The sequence below is a fragment of the Erpetoichthys calabaricus genome, chromosome 2, assembly GCF_900747795.2.
Source record: "Erpetoichthys calabaricus chromosome 2, fErpCal1.3, whole genome shotgun sequence".
In the NCBI taxonomy this organism is placed as follows: domain Eukaryota; kingdom Metazoa; phylum Chordata; class Cladistia; order Polypteriformes; family Polypteridae; genus Erpetoichthys; species Erpetoichthys calabaricus.
In genome coordinates this window covers 71,941,225-71,961,696 of record NC_041395.2, presented here as the reverse complement: position 1 = coordinate 71,961,696, position 20,472 = coordinate 71,941,225, and the positions used below count along the sequence as shown (strand labels likewise).

At 37.9% G+C, this 20,472-nt stretch overlaps 1 protein-coding gene across 12 annotated transcripts in view; it reads right to left on the bottom strand.

Annotated features, from left to right (window-relative positions):
* ppfibp2b (PPFIA binding protein 2b) overlaps positions 1-20,472 on the bottom strand; it is a 306,312-nt gene that overhangs the window by 211,352 nt on the left and 74,488 nt on the right. For 7 of the 12 annotated variants that reach the window (XM_051922753.1, XM_051922755.1, XM_051922754.1 and 4 more), the window contains exon 1: positions 11,598-11,679. In XM_051922753.1, the coding sequence (XP_051778713.1) occupies positions 11,598-11,661 (64 nt within the window). In that variant the 5' untranslated portion in view covers positions 11,662-11,679. Of the gene's footprint in view, positions 1-11,597; positions 11,714-20,472 lie in introns of those variants that run through there. The other 5 variants (XM_051922751.1, XM_051922758.1, XM_051922761.1 and 2 more) reach the window with 1 other exon arrangement.

The window sequence follows — 20,472 nt, the reverse complement described above, 5'->3', positions numbered from 1 at the left end:
TTCTCTTTCGGCCAACAGTAGCCCCATTTCCACCAGCACCCTTTTGACTAACAGTACTGGTGGCATTCGTTGTTAACCCGGAGCTCGACTGATCCGGTATGGAAATTTGTATTCTCGTCCGCATATTGATTTGGCAAAATTTTACACCGGATGCCCTTCCTGACGTAACCCTCCCCGTCTATCTGGGCTTGGGATATGATATGCTATAAGGGCTTAATTGGGCTTAACTATGAAGAGGCAGATAATTCCAATTTAAATAAAATGTGGTACTGAGAATTCACTGTGGTCTCTGACCATACCATTCTCTTGTTAATGGACAAAAAAAAAAAAATAAGCTCCTGATCCTCAAATATTTCTCAGGCCTTTAAGCTGACATATTAAAATACAAATATTGCATACTGGTGCTTCTGTTTCTAGGCCTTTTATGCTCCATTTTCACTTCCAACAGCATCTATAACACCTTTCCTCTGCCATCACTACCTACTTTCTTAAAGTTAATATTTTTGCAATTATATACCCTTGGGACATCTCTGAATAATGCAAGATCCTCCAACTGGTCTCCTTTGAAAGTTTTTGGCTGAAAGCAGACTTAGGCCAGGTTTATACAGACACTTCTGCTACGCAAGCGTTTTACTGTTTATAATTGCGTGCGTAGTTTACGGAAATTTGGAGGAATCTACCAGGTAGCAGTGCGAGATATCATCACGGTGAGAACAGGTTTGGCTTCGCTGTGTTGTGAATTGCCTGGAACACCCATTAAATTCGAGGACACCTTACCACAATATCTCTGAAAAGGATGTTTAATGATTAAATCCATCAATCCAGGGATTTGTCCATTCCAGCAAGCATTGGGCACAAGGCTGAAACAATCCCTGGACGGGCATTAGCTCATCGCAAGGTTACTACAACCACTCACATACACTAGCGTCATTTTAGTGTCACCAAATCTGCATATCTTTGGAAGGAAACCGGAGCACACTGTGGAAACCCAGAAGGAAAACATGCAAACTCCAGGCAGAGAATACCAGCGACGTGACTCCTTGCGAGACAACAGTGCTACTGCTCTGCCATCGTGTCACCCCCATGTGTGTAATTATTAACAGTATTCATTATTTAAACAAAATTAATGATTTATCTGTAAAATCTAACATACACACTTTAATGCATTTCATCATGAAAGTGATATCAAGTATAAATCTTAGGATCCTAAATGTGCAGAGTTGGAATATCATATATTTAATGTGTTCTGTGTGGCGTTCTATTGCTCTTTGCCGCTGCTGTCAGGTCCGGAGGAAGCCCAAGAAAAAAAAGATGGCACAGAAGACGGTATGTGAGACCTTTAAAATGTGTCGTGTCATTACGATCGGGAATATGCGACACTTGAATATAAAAGCACCACAAATGCATTTGTATGTCGGCATTTTGCTTCACCACATCGAACCATTCATCAAACATCGAAGCGCGCACATCGATCTCATAGGATCCGCAAAGCGGCTTTTTGTCACAAGTAGATAGTAACCAGAGATTCTGACATTACATTCCTACTTTTATCACACTGCGTCCTGTGACTTTTTGCTGATACTGCAACTTGCACACGTGTCATGTTAATTTCTGAGGACCTGCTCATTGGACGCGTCAGATGAACGCTGGGAACGCGTGGCAGCCATGATGCATGTGCATACCCATTCTAAGCGTGAAGAATAAACGAGCCCTTACTGTTTTCTTTTCAGCTGCAAATATACTTTGACATTACAGAGAGGATCATGGTCAAAGTATGATGGGAACTGGTTCCTCAAGAAAAATTTCTTTGAAAAATTGTGCGCAGATACATACTGCTACTTGTGTCAGGGTCGAGCAGAGTGTTAGGGGAATTTTTGATTTTACGATTTTCCTTTTCTCCCATATATTACTATTACTATATTACTATTTCATTCTTCATTTTCTTATGGTGGTAAGAGTTTCACTGCCTGAATGGCTCATCTTACATGTTTGTCCATGTATGCAAATGTCTACACAATTCTATGGGTGTGCCAAACGCTAAAATAAATTGGACATTCCATGCCAAAACATTCTTCAACTGGGTTCATTCAGTTGTTGGGGACAGAGGATATCTCAACGGCATCAGGCACATGGCAAGAACAAAGAAACAGTTCACAAAACAGTTCAATACCTTACTAATCATTTTAATAATAAACAAATACAGTGCCAATTACAGTGCAATAGTGTACCATATCATACAACAGTGTACAAAACCCAAATCTATTTCAATTATTTAAATGTAATGTTGTAATATTGAATGCATTTAAGTGACTTAATCTATTTTAATTCAATTGTGGTTTTAAACAGCTGGCAATGTTTCCATAACCCAAAGCCAAGAACAGAGTAAAGCTTTTCTATACTCTAAGCTTCCATGACCAAAATATTTATATTCACCCTAACATAAAAAAATTCAGTGTTTCCTTTCCAAGCCACCAACTACATGTATTATAGCCTGTTTTACATTATGACTGCTTTAAATTAACTATTTAAAGGTATTCATTTTTTTATTTCACTTGATTCTGTTATAATTAAGGAAGATGCTGACAACCTATGTTATAGTGCAACTGGATAGGCAACTAAACTTAGAGAAGTAGTTACATTGAATAAAGTGCTTTTGATAGTCAGTGCAAATTGATTGACATTAAAACAGTGCTTGGTTTGGTAATCCACCCATCAATCCATCCATCTTAACTCAGTTCAAGGTTTCAAGGGCTGGACCATTATTTCAGTAGTATCTGGCAACTGAAAAATATTATATAGAGCAGATAAAAATTTTAACTGAAGTATGTTATAAGGTTACAATTTCTATTTTTCTATCTGTTGAGCTAAAATCTTCTTACAGCCTAGACATTTGAATTCCACAATAACTGGAGTATGGCCCTAGATAATGACTGCATATAATTTACAAGATTTAAAGGGTGCAAAAATTTGTTATCAATAAAGAAATAGTCTATTCACTGATAGCTATGACATGCTGTAGAGAAGAGTGAACAGTAGAGCAATATGCATGTGTCCAATAGTTATAGCAGTTCAAAAAGTCTATCGTTCTTGCAGCAGCTTTGTATTATGTTGTGGCCACCATAGTTGACCAAATCTAAAAGAAGGCGTAATACAGTGATCCCTCGCTATATCGCGCTTCGCCTTTCGCGGCTTCACTCTATCGCGGATTTTATATGTAAGCATATTTAAATATATATCGTGGATTTTTTGCTGGTTCGCGGATTTCTGAGGACAATGGGTCTTTTAATTTCTGGTACATGCTTCCTCAGTTGGTTTGCCCAGTTGATTTCATACAAGGGACGCTATTGGCAGATGGCTGAGAAGCTACCCAACTTACTTTTCTCTGTCTCTCTTGCGCTGACTTTCTCTGATCCTGACGTAGGGGGTGTGAGCAGGGGGGCTGTTCGCACACCTAGACGATACAGACGCTCGTCTAAAAATGCTGAAAGATTATCTTCACGTTGCTACCTTCTGTGTGCAGCTGCTTCCTGAAGCGCCATGCTGCACGGTGCTTCGCATACTTAAAAGCTCAAAGGGCACGTATTGATTTTTGACTTTGTTTTTCCTCTGTCTCTCTCTCTCTCTCTCTCTCTCTCTCTCCCTGCTCCTGACGGAGGGGGTGTGAGCTGCCGCCTTCAACAGCTTTGTACCGGCGGTGCTTCGCATACTTAAAAACAAACAGCCCTATTGATTTGTTTGCTTTCCTCTCTGTTTCCTTTGAAGAGGAAGATATGTTTGTATTCTTTTAATTGTGAGACAGAACTGTCATCTCTGTCTTGTCATGGAGCACAGTTTAAACTTTTGAAAAAGAGACAAATGTTTGTTTGCAGTGTTTGAATAACGTTCCTGTCTCTCTACAACCTCCTGTGTTTCTGCACAAATCTGTGACCCAAGCATGACAATATAAAAATAACCATATAAACATATGGTTTCTACTTCGCGGATTTTCTTATTTCGCGGGTGGCTCTAGAACACAACCCCCGCGATGGAGGAGGGATTACTGTATACAATTAACATATTTTGATTTCAAGATCTTATGCAAGCACATATAAAGAATACTCACAAGATCATTAGTCCTAAATTTTGTATTGCCTGGGTTCAGTGCATATGATGTTGACCAGATCTATTTAAGTTTCTTTTGATTTCTTGTTTTCATATGGAATGAAATAGTTCTTTTTTTCTGCTGAGACTGATCACTGGTAGATGTGTAGCTTGCAAAAATATATCTGGTTTCATGGTACAAATATTAGATTTGATTAGATTAGATAAACCTTATTAATCTCTGGGGGGAATTCAAAACAGAAGCAAACATGTTCCTCTTTTAAGGTAATGGTTAAGACCTTTAACATTCCAACTGATTAAATTAATTGAACAGTCAAAATTCTTGTTATGAATTTGGATTTTGTTATTCATTTTTTTGCATGTTTTCTTTTAATATACCATTATGTTTTTGCACTCATTATGGTTGTTTATCTAGTCTTAGAATCTAATTGCAGTGTCAGTTTTTAAAAATTGTGCAGACCTTTGTTCCTATAAATAATTCTGGACCATTTTGCCATAATTTTACTTCTCTTGAGCACCACCATTTTGCGGATCCCCTTATTATGATGCATTCCTTGGTTGATGGGAGAGTGTCCACAGACATCGTGACCTTGATTAAGTCATTCATTAAGTCAACTCATTAAGTCAAGGATTTAAAGCTCAGATTTAGCGGCCAAATTTTATCAAGCATCATGGATACAAAACCCTTTCTGACTTTCATCCTTTTTAAATGATTTTATTTTTTAGGTCTTTCTGGTTCTGAAATTTAACTTTGAACATTTTTGACTGATTTATGATTCTGGTTTTAGTTTGGTGAAAGAGCGAAGATCTCTCTGTTTTAACCTTTTTTTCTGTTTTTTGCCGTTAGGTGTCTTCCTTTGATCATTCTTAAAAACTCTTTAAAAAAAAAAAAAAATTATTGTTTGCTTCAACATATGAAGGAAACAAAACATCATTATGCTAGATTTTTCCAGCAAGATTTTTTTTTTTTACTTTTTGTGCGATTTTACATTTATGAATGTCTCATCCCTTTGTCAACTGTAATATTCTGCTAACTGAACAATTATGTTTCCAATATGGGCATTGAAGGCACTACATACAACTTATTGTTCTACACCCCACACACACCCCAGTCTTGCCTCCCCAGGCAAAACTAAAATTTCCTCCAATCTTGCCTCCCCAAATGAAGCAAAGCTTAAACTCTTCATAGTACCTGTCCTCTGAAATCCTAAGAAAACATGACCAAGACAATAGTGATCATTAATTGGTATAAGGAATAATTACATTAATTATTGTGAAAATGCCTAATATGAAACAGTCAATACATTTAATTACTTAAGTAAATAATAATACTGTGAATAATAATTATTTTAATAATAATGCTAACAATGCTAATTCCAATAGTGAATAATATAATAGTACTAACAGCAAACATGGTAGTTATATTAATAAGAATGACAACAACAACAAAAAAAAATCACAGGTGTTAACAATGTTAAATCACTACAAATGAAGATAGACAAAAACAGCAAAGAAAAAGAATGTGTTCTTTTGATGTTGTTTATGTATTATTTCAAAGTTAAGAGACAGGAATAATAATACTAATAAAAAAAGAAAAAAAAGAGACCCACAAGAAATCAACACAACTGGATAAAAGGAAGGCTATGAATTCAAATCCTTAACGGAATTGCAGATACCAAAACTCAAAACTGTGTCATTGTGTTCTTTTTTGTCATGTGTACTTTCGGTTTTGACCTTGTTTGTCACTAGACCACGATTACTGACTCCTGTATTTGGCTTCAGTTTTGTTTCATTTGTACCTTTTGTTTTTTTGTTTTGTTTTTTATATGCATCTCATGGTTTTGCCAAAAAGTTCAGTATGCTGCCAGAACACTGAATCAGACAGAACACTGAGTCAGAGAAAACAACTTGGACTAAACTACAGACCTTATGCAGGAGTGCACATAACACCGTATTTCATGGCATGAAGATTAAGGTCCCACTGATTTACACTAGAAGAGCATGAAAAGAGATTTGCTCATTTTATGTGGGAAACTGCAGAGCAGGGATATTCAAAAGGGGTGGGACTTCATTCAGTCCTTTTTTGTTTTCTGTCATGATGTCTGGCCAGAGGATGTTACCAACATTGGTGAAAAAATATAATTTTTCGATGAAGTAACAATGTGATAACAAAGGTGACAATGAAGTAGTGCAACCATACCAAAGTGTTAATCAAGGTTTGCTTCCTAGACAAGTCTTACGGTGGTTTATCTGAAATCATGCTAAAAAAAGAAACCTACTGCTCAGATTTTAGTAAACATTCTGCTTTTATCATATTGTATGGGCAAAATCAGATACCCAATGTAAACATGGATTTTCTGCTTAAAACTGTTAAATCCAAAATACAAGGTTCACAAAGAATTACAGTCTAGAAGAATATCATGACAAACTGTACTAGTCATAGTGCTGGGCGGTATGACCAAAATTCTATATCACGGTATTTTTCAAAATTATACTGGTTTCACGGTATTGGACGGTATTTTTTTCCCATGCATGAGTGGATGTTAACCACATTTTCCACTGCAATTACTGGCTAAGAATAACCTATTCCACTGTCATGAGAATTGTACATTGTACAAAAAAACATTCTGATGTGCACAAAAGTATTAATACAGGTTTGCATGGCCCCATAAAGTGACAGTTTTCAAGGGGGTGGCACTAATGAAGAGAAGGAATCACATTGCATGACAGATGCAGTCAAAATATGGAGCCTTTTTATTGAACAATGTTTGCAAACAACTTAAACTAAAATTTTGACAACATATTTTCAACCATCCAAAGAGTCATTTAGACTTAGTAAAATATACAGAGGTGCTTATCAAAAGTTGTATTGCACTGAACATGTCTTAAAAAGGGAATAAATAGTAAATACTTTTTGTAAACCAACTACACTTTATTAATGTTAACAATCTCTGTCCACTAACACGTTAAGGTGACTTTTTAAACAACTTTACCATCATTAAACAGCATAATATTTAAACGAATAAATAATAACAATAAAATAAATAACAGTGCAACTTCCAGTAATAATACTATTACTTCCAAGACTTCAAGCCCAGGTGCATTACACAGTATTCACCAAATTAAAATAAAATAAAACAAGTGCAACTTGGTGATGACATCTTTACCAACTGAACCATCATTAAGGCAAACTGCATTAATATGGACCTTGCTTCAAGCTAAACTATATACATAAGTAATAAAACTGCAACTTGAATTTATAATGCTATTTGTGGTATAGCCCTACAGAAGCATATTAGGGCCACGGTGAAGAAAAAAAAATACGGACACAGTGAAGAAAAAAAAACTATATGTTGAGATTAAAGTCAACATTTCCACTTTATTCTCGTAGTTTATTTTGTCATTAAAGTAGAATGTCGTAAACTAAACTTCATCCTAAAATCAATGTTTAATTTACTAGATTTTCTAAAACCCCGTCATAAGTTAATGTAGCACATTAAATGCTTCGTGTTAAGTGTTCTCCGACCAAGTTGTTAATCACTATGCGCCTCTTAAACTGACTTCCTCTTGCATTAAGAGGCAGCGATCGCCGCACAGAATACATTCACTTCATGATATCCCTGCATGAAAATGTAGAATGCTAAGATAATTTTTCATGATGAAATGCATTAAAGCAGGAATTAAACATGCACGACAGTGTGGCGGTAGTGCTGCTCCCTCGCAGTAAGGGGTCCGCAGGTGTACGTTCAGTGTAAAGAAGTTTATGGCAGGTGTGACAAGGCTCCAAAAAACTGGATGTATGAATGGGTATCGCACAGGTTTAACTTAAATATTGTGTAAATGTTGGGTTCGTGATCTGGTGGTCGAAGACACGAACACAGAACTCAATGGATGTTCTTCTGAGCGGGCTTTCTTTATTGCATGCGTGCTGTCTGTCTGACGTACCAAACCCGCAGTTCCCATCCTTCCTTTTTCTTTCTCCACATAACCAACCGCCACAAGATAAACATCCTTGTGAAATTAAAACTAGTTATAAACTTAGACCACGGAGTGTTCAGAACTTTTAAAAAAAATCTTTGATATACAGTACATGTTTAATTATGCCGTCCATTCAGGGTTGTGCCCATCCCAGCAAGCATTGTGTGCAAAGCAGGAGGAAATCCTGAACGTGGTGCCAGCATATCGCAGGGTGAATATCAGCAACACATACACTAGCAGGGTCAATAGATAGATAGATAGATAGATACTTATATATATATAGCATAACAAAACCCGCCACCCTACATGACGTTGAAAGGAAACTGAAACCCACCGGAAAAACATGCAAATTCAAAGCAGGGAACACCCGGGACCTCATTGCTGCGAGGCAGCAGTGCAACCTCCACGCCACCGTGCCACCACATGATTAATACATGCTTTAATGCATTTCATCATGAAAATTATATCAAGTATTTATCTTAGCATTCTAAATGTTTAGGGAACAGGAATATCATGAAATTAATGTATTCTGTGTGCTGCCAGCGCCTCCTCTTACTGCAAGAGGAAGTCAGTTTAAGAAGCAGTAGCGATTAACATGGCTCCAGGAACACTTAACACAAAGCATTTAATGCGCTACATAACTTATGACGGGGTTTGAGAAAATCAAGTAAATTAAATATTCATTTTAAGATGAAGTTTAGTTTACAATGTTCTACTTTAATAACAAATTATGAGAATAAAGTAGAAATGTCAACTTTATTCTCGTCATAAGTGTCGAGATTAAAGTGGAAATGTCCAGAATAAAGTCAACATGTCGTCACACTATTACACAGTACCCATTATTTGAAAAAAATAAAACAAGTACAACTTGGCTTGCAGTATTATCTAGTAGTATAGAAACAGTATTCATACATTTGAACATAATGGTCCATATCTAAACTTTTAAATCTAAAGTATCTCCAGACAACAGACGTGACTCCTTTTTCCAGCAAAAGTTCTTCTGTGTCATCATGTTCAACTTTATCGTCTGCTACAGCTTCAGTTTCGGAATGTTCTCTGTCCATTTTCACTGCGCAATTCCTCCACTAACACATGTACTCCGTTGTATCTTTGTTTAGCGGTGTAGCAGTGACAAAGAGCCCCCGCGCAACACTTCCACTAACGCATGTACTCCATTGCATGTGTTTAGCGGTGTAGCAGTGAAAAAGGTCCCCCTTAAACAGTTTCCCATAGCGCCACATTCTGAACGTTGTTTAGGCAATTTAAACTGGTGTTGCGATATAAGAAAAATCCATATCATAGCAAAAATAAAAAACGGTTTTCGGTGTGAACCGGTATACTGCCCAGCACTAACAAGTCATTTTAATTATTTCAACTACAGCCATCTGTAAAGTGTTGGGTTTCTTCAAACAAAAGAAAGAAAAGACCAAAATAGAGAAACAATGACCAATTGATGGCTTACGACATTAGTTCAGATATATATCAAATAATAAAAAACTGTACTGTATAAAGTTATTTTTTTATTTTTCATTTTGTTAAGAAGACTAAGGATAATAAAACAGCAAAGTTAATTTACAAATAATTTACAAAGCAGAAGAGTTTTCCAAGATCACAGCAGAGTGCCTCACAAGGAATTTGGGAATATAGCAAAATTAACTGCCACAATTAATTTATTTTGCATAAAAATTTTTGAATGCATGTTGTGAAACCATAATGACTTATTTTGTGATTAAAGTATTTGTTTTAGGAGAGTTTGTTTTTTAAAATAAGTTATATCTGGAGCCCTGCCATTTATTTGAAATAATAAGTACTAGTAATGCACAAATATAAATGTATAGACATAATGAAGCAAATAATCCATCCATCCATTTTCCAACCCACTGAATCCGAACACAGGGTCACGGGGGTCTGCTGGAGCCAATCCCAGCCAACACAGGGCACAAGGCAGGAACCAATCCCGGGCAGGGTGCCAACCCACCGCAGGACACACACAAAACACACCAAGCACACACTAGGGCCAATTTAGAATCGCCAATCCACCTAACCTGCATGTCTTTGGACTGTGGGAGGATACCGTAGCGCCCGGAGGAAACCCACACAGACACGGGGAGAACATGCAAACTCCACGGAGGGAGGACCTGGGAAGTGAACCCAGGTCTCCTAACTGCGAGGCAGCAGCGCTACCACTGCGCCACCGTGCTGCCCGAAGCAAATAATATACATGTTAATTATGCCTGTTACAAATACTCAAAACAGCTTGGATAGAGTGCAGCACAACCTTGCTCAGCTTGCTTTTCTTTTTCTGTTGTTTACTGGCACAGCCACCTTAAAGATGTTGTTAAAAACAGACTAGGAGATTTGTGTGTTGAGAAACCAGAGCAAAAATAGGTTTCTAAAACAATGAAGTTGTAGTCAAAATCTAAACCTAAAGGGAAAAGGCTAAACCATAAGAAACATTAAAGCAATAATTGCCAGGAGTCCTTACCAAAATTATGAGGTATCACTAGAAATAAAATATTATGGCTATGTACTGAATGAAGAGGTGGGAGGCTATGGGTCATTAACAGTAATACTTAAAACTATGAGCTCAAGACTAACAATGTTTATCATTTAAATTTGCAGTTTCAGACAGACAGTTGAAGAGTTACTCTTTTATATTACAGCTTTTGCGAGATTACGTGTAGTGTCTTCTTGGGAGACTTTATTAGCAAAGGTGCAGTATTATCCCAGCTAAATAAATTCACCAATTTCCGAGACTCTAAAATGGCAGTTTGATACACTTAAAATCCATCCATCCATCCATTATCCAACCTGCTAAATCCTAACTACAGGGTTCCTAGGGGTCTGCTGGAGCCAATCTCAGCCAACACAGGGCTCAAGGCAGGAAACAAACCCTGGGCAGGGCACACACACACAAACACCTCCACACACCAAGTGCACACTAGGGACAATTTAGGATCAACAATGCACCTAACCTGCATGTCTTTGGACTGTGGGAGGAAACCGGAGCACCCGGAGGAAACCCACGCAGACACGGGGAGAACATGCAAACTCCACTCAGGAAGGACCCAGGAAGCGAACCCATGTCTCCTTACTGCGAAGCAGCAGCGCTACCACAGTGCCACCATGCCACCCTACACTTAAAATTAAATAATAAAAATGATATAAAAATAACTAATTCAAAACACACACATGGTTATGTTCCTTAAAAAAAGGTTAATAGTATTCACAGGAAATAAACAGAAAACATTTATCTAGACATATTTTTTTCTGTGACATGTCCAAAGTTTAATAATAATAATAATAATTCATTACATTTATATAGCGCTTTTCTCAGTACTCAAAGCGCTATCCACACATGGAGGAACCAGGAAGCAAACCCACAATCTTCCACAGTCTCCTTACTGCAAAGCAGCAGCACTACCACTGCGCCACCTGTGAGGTTTACTGATTCTTAACAATGATGGTATTTTTCACAGAAGAATGGTTACCTATAAAGACATAAACATAAGGCTCACCTGCAATAATATCATCCATTTGTTCCAAGGCAGCCTCCAGCATATGGCTAGCATCTGATGACATTTTAAAACTTTAATTCATTAAGTATGCTACAAGATGCTCCAGGATGCTCAGCCTACAAGAAAAAACAGAGTGAAACTTTTTATATTTTATATATTATAATTTATCTATATAAATGTATTAAAAAAAACCACAACAACTTGGGTGCATCCTTGAAAAGAACATACACCATGTTATATTTTATAAACTTCATTAGACACACAACTGTAATACAAAAATATAGGTTAACTGACGAATATGTTTGGGTCTTAGCAGCTAGTCTCTATTATTACAGCCATAAGGTAGGAAATGTCCCTGAATAGAATGCTAGTTTAAATGTGTCTATAGAATTGAGACACATTAAAGCATGCTGTCAAGTCAGGGAGTAATTTATAGGACCTGAATTATAAATAAATATTCCTCAAATGACACTGGACTTATAATTTCTTTAGGGGAATTATTTTTTTCTTTACATAAAGTGCAAAACAACGTCATAAAGGGTGCACGTTTATGCTGTTCATCCTAAAGTTTTGTTTATTTTTTGTTTTGGATATCAATAAACACTATAATCTTATAAAGGAGAAAAAAAAAGATGGCGAAAAATAATCTAGTTGATGAATAAAATCAAGGCTGACTACATTTAAAAGGGCTGCATAATTGAGGCTGCTTGGATTAAACTTTATAACAAACTGTAATTCTGAACATGGGGCCATGTTAACAAATGATTGTCTACATATTCTTTATTTTTTTCACCATGTTTAACCAAACAATGTTATTCACATAGCAGAAGTACATCACCTATAAGTTCTATAGTCTATAGTCATTGCTTCCTAAACATTTCATAGGTTTGTAGGGTCCTTATTGTCACATGCACAGAGTACAGCTAAATTCTTACTTGCATTTGCTAATCAACATGCAACTCTGAGCAATGACTTGTGAGCATAACTACCTTACCTCAAAACATCTGTGTTCCTTACCTGAAAAAATCTCAAAAATACTTTACTAAAAGAAAAAACGTTAATGGATGCTGATTATTATGTGTATTTAACACATTTCCTCTTATACATTTTTAACTTTCTTATTTATATAGGCTGTGAACAAATATGCCACTTTTTCATTGTGTTGGGTCTCTCTTCTTTTTTTCAGTTTCCTGTATCTTTTCAAATGTGCCAAATATTCTTCACCGGAGGTCATGTGCAATTTCAGCATAGGCAGTTACTGTACCAATAGTGCTGCTTGTTGGTGGAATTTTATTTGAAAATCTTATCCTAATACTTACTGTAAATGTGTTTTTGACACCATGATAGACTGCATCTCTCTACAATGATTAAATAGATTGGAGAGACAAGCAGATGTACAGTTAGGTCCATAAATATTTGGACAGAAACAACTTTTTTCTAATTTTGGTATTGTACATTACCACAATGAATTTTAAATGAAACAACTCAGATGCAGCTGAAGTGCAGACTTTCAGCTTTAATTCAGTGGGGTGAAAAAAACGATTGCATAAAAATGTGAGGCAACTAAAGCATTTTTTTAACACAATCCCTTCATTTCAGGGGCTCAAAAGTAATTGGATAATTGACTCAAAAGCTATTTCATTGGCAGGTGTGGGCAAGTCCGTCGTTATGTCATTATCAATTAAGCAGATAAAAGGCCTGGAGTTGATTTGAGGTGTGGTGCTTGCATGTGGAAGATTTTGCTGTGAACAGACCACATGCGGTCTAAGGAGCTCTCCATACAGGTCAAAGAAGCCATCCGTAAGCTGCGAAAACAGAAAAAACCCATCCGAGAAATTGATACAATATTACAAGTGGCAAAGTATACAGTTTGGTACATCCTGAGAAAAAAAAGCAAGCACTGGTGAACTCAGCAACGCAAAAAGACCTGGACGTCCACAGAAGACAACAGTGGTGGATGATTGCAGAATCATTTCCATGGTGAAGAGAAACCCCTTTACAACAGCCAACCAAGTGAACAACACTTTCCAGGGGGTAGGTGTATCGATATCTAAGTCTACCATAAAGAGAAGACTGCATGAAAATAAATACAGAGGGTGCACTGCAAGGTGCAAGCCACTCATAAGCCTCAAGAATAGAAAGGCTAGATTGGACTTTGCTAAAGAACATCTGAAAAAGCCAGCACAGTTCTGGAAAAACATTCTTTGGACAGATGAAACCAAGATCAACCTCTACCAGAATGATGGCAAGAAAAAAGTATGGAGAAGGCGTGGAACAGCTTATTGTCCAAAGCATACCACATCATCTGTAAAACACGGTGGAGGCAGTGTGATGGCTTGGGCGTGTATGGCTGCCAGTGACACTGGGACACTAGTGTTTATTGATGATGTGACACAGGACAGAAGCAGCTGAATGAATTCTGAGGTGTTCAGAGACATACTGTCTGCTCAAATCCAGTCAAATTGATTGGGCGGCGTTTCATGATACAGAAGGACAATGACCCAAAACATACAGCCAAAGCAACCCAGGAGTTTATTAAAGCAAAGAAGTGGAAAATTCTTGAATGGCCAAGTCAGTCACCTGATCTTAACCAAATTGAGCATGCATTTCACTTGTTGAAGACTAAACTTCAGACAGAAAGGCCCACAAACAAACAGCAACTGAAAGCCGCTGTAGTAAAGACCTGGCAGAGCATTAAAAAGGAGGAAACCCAGCATCTGGTGATGTCCATGAGTTCAAGACTTCAGGCTGTCATTGCCAGCAAAGGGTTTTCAACCAAGTATTAGAAATTAACATTTTATTTCCAGCTATTTAATTTGTCCAATTTCTTTTGAGCCCCTGAAATGAAGGGATTGTGTTAAAAAAAATGCTTTAGTTGCCTCACATTTTTATGCAATCGTTTTGTTCACCCCACTGAATTACAGCTGAAAGTCTGCACTTCAACTGCATCTGAGTTGTTTCATTTAAAATTCATTGTGGTAATGTACAGAACCAAAATTAGAAAAAAGTTGTCTCTGTCCAAATATTTATGGACCTAACTGTATATAACATGAATGGATTGATGTGTATAATAGATATTACAGCTCACTCTGTGGTAAAAAAGATGAATGGGAGCTTGTATCGGAATACACCTAACATTATTTAAAAAGTAGGCAGCAAAACATATGAGTAACATTTATTAAAAATAAACACACACACACACTAAAGAAAGTTGAGTTGTTTCATTTAAAATTCATTGTGGTAATGTACAGAACCAAAATTAGAAAAAAGTTGTCTCTGTCCAAATATTTATGGACCTAACTGTATACTGAGAAGAAGCTTAGACCTGATTAGTAAGAATAATTGAATATGGAATAAAAATTGTTTAGGTGGAAGGTTGTTTTAGCTTTCCCTGCACAAAGACATTTGTCAGAGGGAAGTCTTTGGAACAGGTGATGCCCTGGGTGAGTGGGATGAGCAGTGATCGTTGCGGCTCTCGTCCTTACCCTGAACTCGTATAGGATATCAATGTGTGGTAAGTTACATCCTATGATCCTTTCACAGGCTTTGATGATGCATTGGAAGTTGGCCTTAGATTGAACCGAGGCATTACCCAACCAGACAGTTATGGATGCGGTCAGAATGGACTCAATGATGGCTGTGTAGAATTGAACCAATATTACTTGAGGGAGATTGAATTTCCTTAGCTGATGCAAAAAGATATTCTCTAATGGGCTTTCTGTTAATAATTCATGTGATGTTATTGTCCCACTTAAAGTTTTGTGACAGCACAGTGCCCATAAACATAAATGATTCTTTTATACCAATGACTGAGCCATTTATAGCAAGTGATAGGTGAGCTTGTGACTGTTTCCTGAAATCTATGACCATCTCCTGAGTCTTTTGAATGTTAATGTCCAAATTATTATGGCTACACCACAATGTCAGATTTTCCACCTCTTGCCTGTATATGGACTGATTATTGTTTGAAATGAGGTCTATTAGTATTATGCCATCTACAAATTTAAGACGTTTGACGTGGGATTCACCAGAGGTACAGTCAGAGAAGTGAGAAGAGTAGTTCAGAAAGGACACATACCTGGGTGCACCAATACTAAGGGTTAATGGGTCAGGTGTGCGAGCCCAAGTGCACATACTGTTCTGTAAGAAAGTCAGTGTTCCAATGGCAGATTGAACTATGCAGGTTGAACTGGGTGAGTTTCTTATCAAGAGCTCTGGGATAATTATATTGAAAGCAGAGCTAAAGTTCACAAACAAGATCCTTACATATGCCACTGGCTTATAAAGGTGTTTGTAAATAAACCTCAGACCTAAATCCACTGCATCATCCACAGACTGGTTTGATCATGCTTGATCAGATTGAGATCTGGGGAATTTGAAGGCCAAGTCAACTCGTTGAATTCTTTGTAATTTTTCTCAAACCATTCTTGAACCATTTTTGAATGTGGCAGGACGTATTACCCTGCTGAAAGAGGCCACTGCCATCTGGGTATGCCAGGACTCGAGATTTCCCCTCATCACATTCTCCGAAGTATCACACCACTTCCACTATCTTGCCTTCTTCCCATAGTGCGTTCTGTTGCCATCACTTTCCCTGGATGATAACATACATACACCCAGCTTTCCACATGATCTAAAAAAAATCAGAACAGGTCAGATTCTTCCATTGCTCCATGTTCCAGTTCTGATGTTCACATGCCCATTGTAGGAGCTTTTAGTGGTGGACTTAGGTCAGCATTGGCACTGTTTTCTGGATGCACAGCTCCATATGAAGAAAGCTGTAATGCACTGTGCTCTGACACCTTTCTCTCACGGCCAAGATTAAGCTTTTCAGCAATTTGTGCTCTATGGGAAGAGACAAGACGGGTTAGCCTTCACTCACCATGCACATCAGTGAGCCACTAGTTGTCCTTTCTTGGACCACTTTTGTTAACCATTACATACTGGGAACACCCCACAACATCTTCCATTTTGGAAAGGCTCTGACTCAGTTGAACCATTACAATTTGGCCCTTGTCAAAGTTCCTCAGATCCTTATGCTTATCCATTTTTCCTGCTTTTAACACATCATCTTCAGGAACTGACTATTCACTTGCTGCCTAATTTATATCACCTACTTTAACAAGATAATCAATGTTATTGACTTTACCTGTCAGTGGTTTTAAAGCCGTGTCTGATCGGTTTATATATACTAGGGCAGTGTTTCTCAAACATTTTGGTGATGTGACCCACTTTTCCCCAAGTAAGTGTCTTCTCAATCCACCCAAGAGGGGGTTCCCCTTGGTAAATGGAGGGTGATGGTCAAAGTGGGGGATGGTTATTGAGTGCACTCATTGGAGTTGTGACCCGCCACAAACCAATACTTGACCCACCTCAACCCACTTCCATTACAAACAGTAGCAATTTGCAGTGCAGTGTTGAAAAATACTATATTGTGCTATCTACTCTTTTTCCAAGAGAAAACCATGACCTCAGACTTGGAGGTGCTGATCTTCATCCTAGCTGCTTCTCATTTGGCAGTGATTCACACAAGTTCATGCCAAAGGTCACATTCGGATGAAGCAAAGAAGGCAACATCATCTGCATAAAGAAAGGATGCTACCCCTAACCTCTCCAACTGTCCTCACCTCTGGTCATGAGCTGTGAGTAAGGTAAATAAGGATTTTCGTATGATGGCTGGGCTGATGCTCTGTGATAGGGTGAAAAGCACAGCAATTCCAGAAAGCTTCATAGTAGACATGCTGCTCCTCCTGATCAAGAAGAGCCAGTTGAGGTGGTTTGGGCGTGTTTTAAGGATGCCCCCCTGGCTTGAGCTGTCTCGGGCACATCCCACTGGGTGGAGACCCTGCAACAGATCCATGACACTCTGGAGGGATTATATCTCTTGATTGATTTGGGAACACGTAAGAATTTCATGGTAATCTGAGCTGGAACAGAGCTGGAGTCTGTGGCTGACCGGCTTGAAGTGCTGCCCTTGTACCTTCACCGGGAAAAGCGTTTGAGAAGATGAGATGAGACTAGTGTGTTGTTTATTGTTTTGTTAATGGCAAAGTGTTTGGTACTTCTGTTACACGGCTTCAGGGGGTTGGGGTTGAATCAAGGTGTAGTCACTGCCTGTGTGACGTTTATACATTCCCTACATGATACCCTCATTGGGTTTTTCTTGCACAGCCTAAAGAGAGGCAGATCAAGTTAATTAGTGCATTGTACAGGTGCCCTGAATTACTGCTATGATTTACAACACATGCCAGTAACAATATAACCTGAACTGAAACATGTGGTTTGAACTCAGCTCTGTATTAATGCTGTGTCATTTCCTCACTCCTGCTGTTTTTAAAACCAGACTTTATGAGATGTTGCATTGTGTGCTCTATTTTCCTAAATGTTGTTTTAATTTCAAATGCAAAACAAAAAGTAACAAGCATTTTTCTTGCACACTGCTGCTAACTTTTTGCTCCCTGCTGATGTTTTCCATTTCATCTTTTGTGCATATGCAGTGTTCCCCTTTGATAGCAAACTGCAGCTGAAGGAGCTAGACAGCCTGATTGCTACAAAACATGGAGCTAAGGTGGTAGTGAAACAATTCAAAGACATTAGTAGACATAACAGGATATAAAAAGATGTAAAATAGTCAGCAGGATGTTAAAACTTATATCAAGTTCTAGTTCTAAGTAAACAAGTGATGGCCAAACCTTGAAGCAATAACTATATTCAGAAAAACACAAGTTGAAACCAGGAACTATAAACATAGAACAAAATACTATTAAGGAACTTCAAAGACTAAGTTTGTCTAATTTAACATTATCATCACCATTATTTTTGTTCCGCTTATGCTGCTGAAGTTGGAAAGTGCTGAACTGGACTGACCAGGCCTCCTTAAGCCAACTGAATCATTCTATAACATCCTAGGAATTCTGAGATGATCCAAGGCAGCTGACAGATTTAATTAAGCTCTCTATCAGATCTTGGACCTTCTCTGGGGGGTTGTCTTTGCACCTGCTGTGGAAGGCATTAATCGGCCACTCTAACTGCATGCCAGTATCGCCTCATCTGGTTCCTCTCACATAAGAAAAACAGCAGTTCTAAGGTCTTTTCATAAGATCCTCCCATATTTCTGGGCTCCTTACTCTGTCACAGACAGTTAGCCGAACAGCCCAGCACAAAAAACAAATTTCATGGCTAATTCTAGTTGTGATCTCATTCATTGGTTACTACCCAGAGTTCATGAACATACGCAGCAATGGCGACAGACTAGTAAGTGAAAGCTATGGCCAAGAACTTATTATAAATTACTGACATTATCCACAAAACTACTGCTATTGCACTGACTTCTTGGTCAGTCTCATTATCATTTAAAGACACTGACTTCTTAAGCTCAAGTATGGAGGTGGACATTTTAATCCCAGCTGCATAATACTCATCTGCTTAAGTGTTCACAGTCTTAATGAAAAACATAAACAACCGAGAAAGTGAGGCACCCACAATAAATGGACTTAACTTAATGACAAGTATACAAATTTTACTTTCATTCCACAAATAGAGGGACTGAATGGAACAGGGCAGTAGCACTACAGCATACCACAAAATAACCCAGGATACACAATTGTGAGCATTTTCCATATTCACAAAACAAATTTTCTTGATCCTGAAAGAAGAACCAAAAGTGGATACACTGTTCAATGGCCAGGATGAAATCTGTATGGTTCCTTGTGGACCCAAGATTCATCTATAGGGCAGACTTTCTGTTACAGTACCCCAGCATAGACCTTCATCATAGGTAAGGACATCTTTGATAGAATGATAATTCAATATGGATAGTATGAGAAGGAAGCAACTATAGTATTAATGTATTTATTTTGTATTTTGAATGGTTCTGTTTATTTTCTGTAATGCTTCTCGTAATTCTTTCTTTAGTGTGTGTGTGTTTATTTTTAATAAATGTTACCCATATGTTTTGCTGCCTGCTTTTTTAATAATGTTAGGTGTATTCCGATACAAGCTCCCATTCATCTTTTTTACCACAGAGTGAGCTGTAATATCTATTATACACATCAATCCATTCATGTTATATACAGTTAGGTCCATAAATATTTGGACAGAGACAACTTTTTTCTAATTTTGGTTCTGTACATTACCACAATGAATTTTAAATGAAACAACTCAGATGCAGTTGAAGTGCAGACGTTCAGCTGTAATTCAGTGGGGTGAACAAAACGATTGCATAAAAATGTGAGGCAACTAAAGCATTTTTTTTAACACAATCCCTTCATTTCAGGGGCTCAAAAGAAATTGGACAAATTAAATAGCTGGAAATAAAATGTTAATTTCTAATACTTGGTTGAAAACCTTTTGCTGGCAATGACAGCCTGAAGTCTTGAACTCATGGACATCACCAGATGCTGGGTTTCCTCCTTTTAAATGCTCTGCCAGGCCTTTACTGCAGCGGGTTTCAGTTACTGTTTGTTTGTGGGCCTTTCTGTCTGAAGTTTAGTCTTCAACAAGTGAAATGCATGCTCAATTGGGTTAAGATCAGGTGACTGACTTGGCCATTCAAGAATTTTCCACTTCTTTGCTTTAATAAACTCCTGGGTTGCTTTGGCTGTATGTTTTGGGTCATTGTCCATCTGTATCATGAAATGCCGCCCAATCAGTATAACTGGATTTAGCTGGATTTGAGCAGACAGTATGTCTCTGAACACCTCAGAATTCATTCGGCTGCTTCTGTCCTGTGTCACATGATCAATAAACACTAGTGTCCCAGTGCCACTGGCAGCCATGCATGCCCAAGCCATCACACTGCCTCCACCGTGTTTTACAGATGATGTGGTATGCTTTGGATAATGAGCTGTTCCACGCCTTCTCCATACTTTTTTCT